This window comes from Pterocles gutturalis, unplaced genomic scaffold, assembly GCF_000699245.1.
Source record: "Pterocles gutturalis isolate BGI_N339 unplaced genomic scaffold, ASM69924v1 scaffold6578, whole genome shotgun sequence".
Lineage (NCBI taxonomy): Eukaryota > Metazoa > Chordata > Aves > Pterocliformes > Pteroclidae > Pterocles > Pterocles gutturalis.
The window spans coordinates 106,218-110,904 of NW_010117928.1; the positions used below are offsets into that span (position 1 = coordinate 106,218).

Here is a 4,687-nt window from a genome sequence, read left to right on the forward strand (position 1 = left end):
TGTTCTTAGTAAATAGAGCCCCTTTCACTCTACTGATTTAATTTTGATAGTTAGACATGAAGCAATCATTTTGGATAGTCTAAAACAGTGCAGTCATACTGCTTTCCGTGAAGCTGTTTTTTCCTTTCCTGGGACCCTGTCGATGGTAAACTCTGGTGGTGCCATTTGGCTGAACGCTTTTCTGAGTGAACAGCATTTTACCCTCTCTTTTCTGAAGACTTAATTTTTAATGCCTTGAAATTTCATCATCTTTGGGGCTGGGCTTGGCATGGTGGCAGAACTTAACAATGATCTGAATTTTCAGGCTTCAGACTTGTACTTCCTAGAGCTGGCAGGAGCTCATGGGGTATGGACGGAACACGCTAACATGGCACGGAGGTTCTGAGAGAAGGTACAGCTTTATAGGAATCCTTCCCCTTTCAGCAGCTTTGGACAGAGAGGGTTTGCAGAAATAGAAAGAGAACATCACTCTCCTTGGCTAAAAGACTGTCACAAACCATGTTCTGAGAGTAAAGACAGACTTGGAAGACAGAACCACAGCTTGAAAAATCTCTTTACTTCTGAAAAGCACTACAAATCTGGAATACAGATACTCCTAAGTTCTTATTTACAAGCTTACCTTTGAGTAGCATGGTGGTTTGGAACACAGTGTGTACGTTACCTATCACTCATGAATCTGCATTTACTACTTTTTTGATAGAATGTTGTCATTTTCGTAAAAATGGAAGAATAAGAAAATTTTAAACTTTGCATGCAACGAGAAACTCAACTAATTTGAAAACTTCTTTCTCTCTCCAGATGGAGTGAGGCTGAACTTTCTGGGAGAAGATGCCTATTTGGATTGCTCACTGACCTTGGAGAAAGAGCGAGGGATATATCCTACCTTCTACTGTTCATGGGAAATGCAGTTACAGCACTTTTCCATGTTTCTGCACAGTACTGCACTTCAGAGAGGTGTCAAGGTGCAGCATATTTGAGTCTTTTGCTGACAGCTATACCGCCTTTGCTCTTACGCGACTGGAGTACACAGGGCTCAAATATACTCGTGCACATTTAAAATGTAATCTCAAATCAGTATCTTGAAAACAATCTCACTTCCAGCTAAGTTGTAAGGAAGAGAATAAGGACACAAAGCGGCACACGAGACACACACTCACACATGCATACTAACATAATCTTTTAACTCGTAACTCATTTCTGTAATACTAAGTTTACAAACTATAAGACAATTTGAAATGTAAATATAACAAAAACCAGAGCAAATCCAGCTGAAAAATGTCCTCATTCAAATTAAACTATGTTTTTAGGAGAAAATCTGACAGACTAAGACCATACCATTCGAAAGTTAAATATAGATTGGCAGACTGCCAACCTCACACTTGAGGGGGATTTCTGTTATTATCTTATACAACTGATATGCACCCTATTAGATCAATCTGCTAGTCAAAAGAAGAAAAAAAACCCTACTTTATATAAGCACAGGGACTTATTTACTTAAAAAGGGTTGCAAAGAAATGTCTTCATTTTTAAAAGATTCTGATCCTATTAATTTTTATGTCAAAAATAAAGGAAGAAATGCCAGACTTTCCCCCACTCTTATCAAAATTGTCCCCATCTTACCACTTATTCTGAACTTTTTCTACTGCTTTTCTCCATCAGTTCCTGATTTTCCCCCTAATTTTTCAATCCATTGAAGCAGTTCTTGGCAATACAATGCAGCCCCATATGTCAGTATACATCTAACATCTGCTACATCCTTGCACCTCATAGACTTCACCTGCAAGGGCTCTGCTGCTTTCATCCTGGTTCCCACTCTTCTTACTCTTTCTCCGTGTAGCACAGCACTTCTTCTCCGTCTGGGAAGGCCAGTAAGCACTTCCTTTACAGACCTAGTGCAGCTGCCACTGTGCTCTCCGGACCAGCCAGAAGAGGCTGCCCTGACAGCAGAGTGGAAAGAATGCTTCAGCATAGTGAAAACAAAACTCTTCAGTTCGGCATCCTGGGACCGCTCACGCAGTGACTAGTGGCAAACGATCAAAACTGGGCTAGTCACAATGAAAAGGCTCCCATGCTACTTGTTTACATGTCACTCAAGGGCACAATTACATATTGCACTTCCACAAAAATGCTAGTCAGAACAAAACTATTAATTTCTACACTACCCTGATGATATGAGAAACATACACTTTCATGCATGCATATATATAGCATGGATAAACTTTACTTTAGAAATAACAAAACAAACACAATTACTGCATATCTCAAAAAGCAAGAACTACAAGAGAAGCAAGAAAGAGACACAAAGTTTTGGCTACTTCTAATTAAAACTAAAAACATGAGGTTGCCCAATTATGCTCCCATCAGCATTCTCCTTTTCCATCAACACACAATATTATATTCATGAGCTCGCTGATTACGCACACTGTATTCCACATTATATAAGACTAGAAGAATGTGAAAAACCCATTACCAACAATCAATTCATTGTATGAGTTCATACACAGATTCCCCAGAATATCCTACCGTTCTAATTGCTGTAGGGATTCCAGATTCATCTACCGGGCCAATCCCTGCATAATGTGGAGCTTTAATGACTGTAATTTTTTTTTCTTCTTCTGAGGATCTACAGATTGGTATTGTACTGGTGGTAGTGGTGCTGCCAACAGTCTGAACATGCTGTGAATATGTCTCTGTGGACTCTGTAAAGATAACAGAATATTCTATAATGATATAATAATCACACTTGGCAGTTATAACATGCTTACCCATTTCAGTATGATGTACAAAAACTGACAATAACCTTAACCACATACATATACAGCACACACACAGAAAAAAACTTAGCTGGGGCTTTGACCTGCTTAATGTTACATTAACAGAATTATAAACTTATTCAAGGACTAGACAGGCTATTCAACTCAGGTCTTAGATCAGAGTTACTTTTCACAGCACCTTGTCCATTAAAAAAAAGAAAAAACCCACAAGCCCAGCAAAATCAATTGAGAAATAGTGGCAGCAGCCTTTGTCGTGTACATCAAACTCTTGCACCTTTTCTATCCATTCCTTAAAACTAGTGATATAATTTCAAAACTTTTCCTGCCCCCCAAGTCTAGCCAACTATAGAAAACTGCTGTTCTGTAAGCACAGCAACAGATTCCAAACAGCCCTCCACAAAGACTTATGTGATATGTGTTTAGAAATGTTAAGTTTTGGTGCATGAATATTTTTAAAACACAAATTCTGATGCACAATTTTTATCCCTTAAGGTTATGTTGGTATGTTTAAGTGCCTCTACATATAAACCACAAAAATGGACCTCAGTAACCTGGCATCTGTAGAGCAACCTGTTGATCTACCTGCAGTATTTCATGTGAACTGTTCAGGCTGCTACTGGTTTGTGGTGACTTGCAGTATTTCTACCCCTGTCCCCCAAGCCCACCTTTATAATTAATGAAATTAATACAACACTATTACCATTTTCCTCTGAAACTCAGAGTCACTTACTTCACAAAAACCACGTCACTGCTGGGATGTGTAATGTGAAAATTTGTGCTGCTGCAGATGATGTACTTCTTTCCTGTGTGCAGGAAAGAGCCCTACTTCTTCAGGCAGTATGTTCTAGTAAATTAGTGGGTGGCTATGACAGAGCATCTTTTTACGCAACAGCAGGTACAGCGCTTGTGAGACCTTTCCACCGCAGGATAAATGAATGTAGGGAGAAAAAAAAATATTCTAACACTACTGGTGAAGGCTACAATTGCATTTTCTCTGATGTTAACATCCATTGATTGTTCTGAAGCAAAATATTTGAACTGTAATATAAACCAGCAAAAGCACCTCTGGTAACTGAAAGCTCTAATTTTAATTTGAATATTTCTGCTCCTTCCTACTGCAGAGAACTGGATTTGGCATGGCTGTTTCAGCTGTTTACTCAAGTTGGAAATCCTGGAAATAGACCAGTGCTACACATATATGGCGAGGGGCAACCCTGCATGGCAAATGTCTGAATATTTGGGCCTTTTTCCCAAAATGCATGATGTTAAATTTAGAAGACATTTTGGATTTGATCCTTCATAGGCCTCAAACTGAAGGCTATCAGTGGGATTTTTACATGAGCAATGAGAATTAAATCAGGTTGTTATTGGGGAACACAGATCTTCAGCATACAAGAGTAAAAGTCACAGGAAGACACTTTAATTACTTCAGGTATATCCAAACCAGAATTGATAGGCCTTTAGATCAGCAAACTGGGAGCAATCAAATAGTCTAGAATCCTGGGATGTGGAGAAAACCATGTATACAGGCTTTGCACTTAGCACTATGATAGGATGTCCTAGGTTAAGGTGAGACAGAGTTAACTTTCTTCATAATAGCTAGCAAGAGGCTGTGTTTTGGATTTGTGCTCAGAAGAAAGCTGATAAAAAGTGATGTTTATGCAGTTGACAAGGTCTTTCAGCTTCTCTGGCTGTCTGCAAACAGGAGAAGCTGGGAGGGAGCACAGCCCCAGTTACTAGCCCAGGATTTGATCTTAGGTTCGGGATTGAGACCCAAAGTGGCCAATAATCTATTCCATAACATACACGTCTTACCCAGTATATAGGTGAGGATCCTCTGGAAGTTCACCCCTTTTATTGTTCTGGATCTCTTTTACTCTAGGTCATCTTGCTCCAGGTGGTCACTGTCCCAA

The 4,687-nt window shown here is 39.4% G+C and overlaps 1 protein-coding gene across 1 annotated transcript in view; it reads right to left on the reverse strand.

Moving 5' to 3' along the window:
- The window catches only part of SORBS2 (sorbin and SH3 domain containing 2), a 55,598-nt gene extending 53,797 nt beyond the window's left edge, over positions 1-1,801 (reverse strand). Inside the window, exon 1 of the mRNA XM_010075995.1 lies at positions 1,778-1,801. Within this exon, the coding sequence (XP_010074297.1) occupies positions 1,778-1,801 (24 nt within the window). The remainder of the gene's footprint in view (positions 1-1,777) is intronic.
- Between the last annotated feature and the right edge of the window lie 2,886 nt (positions 1,802-4,687).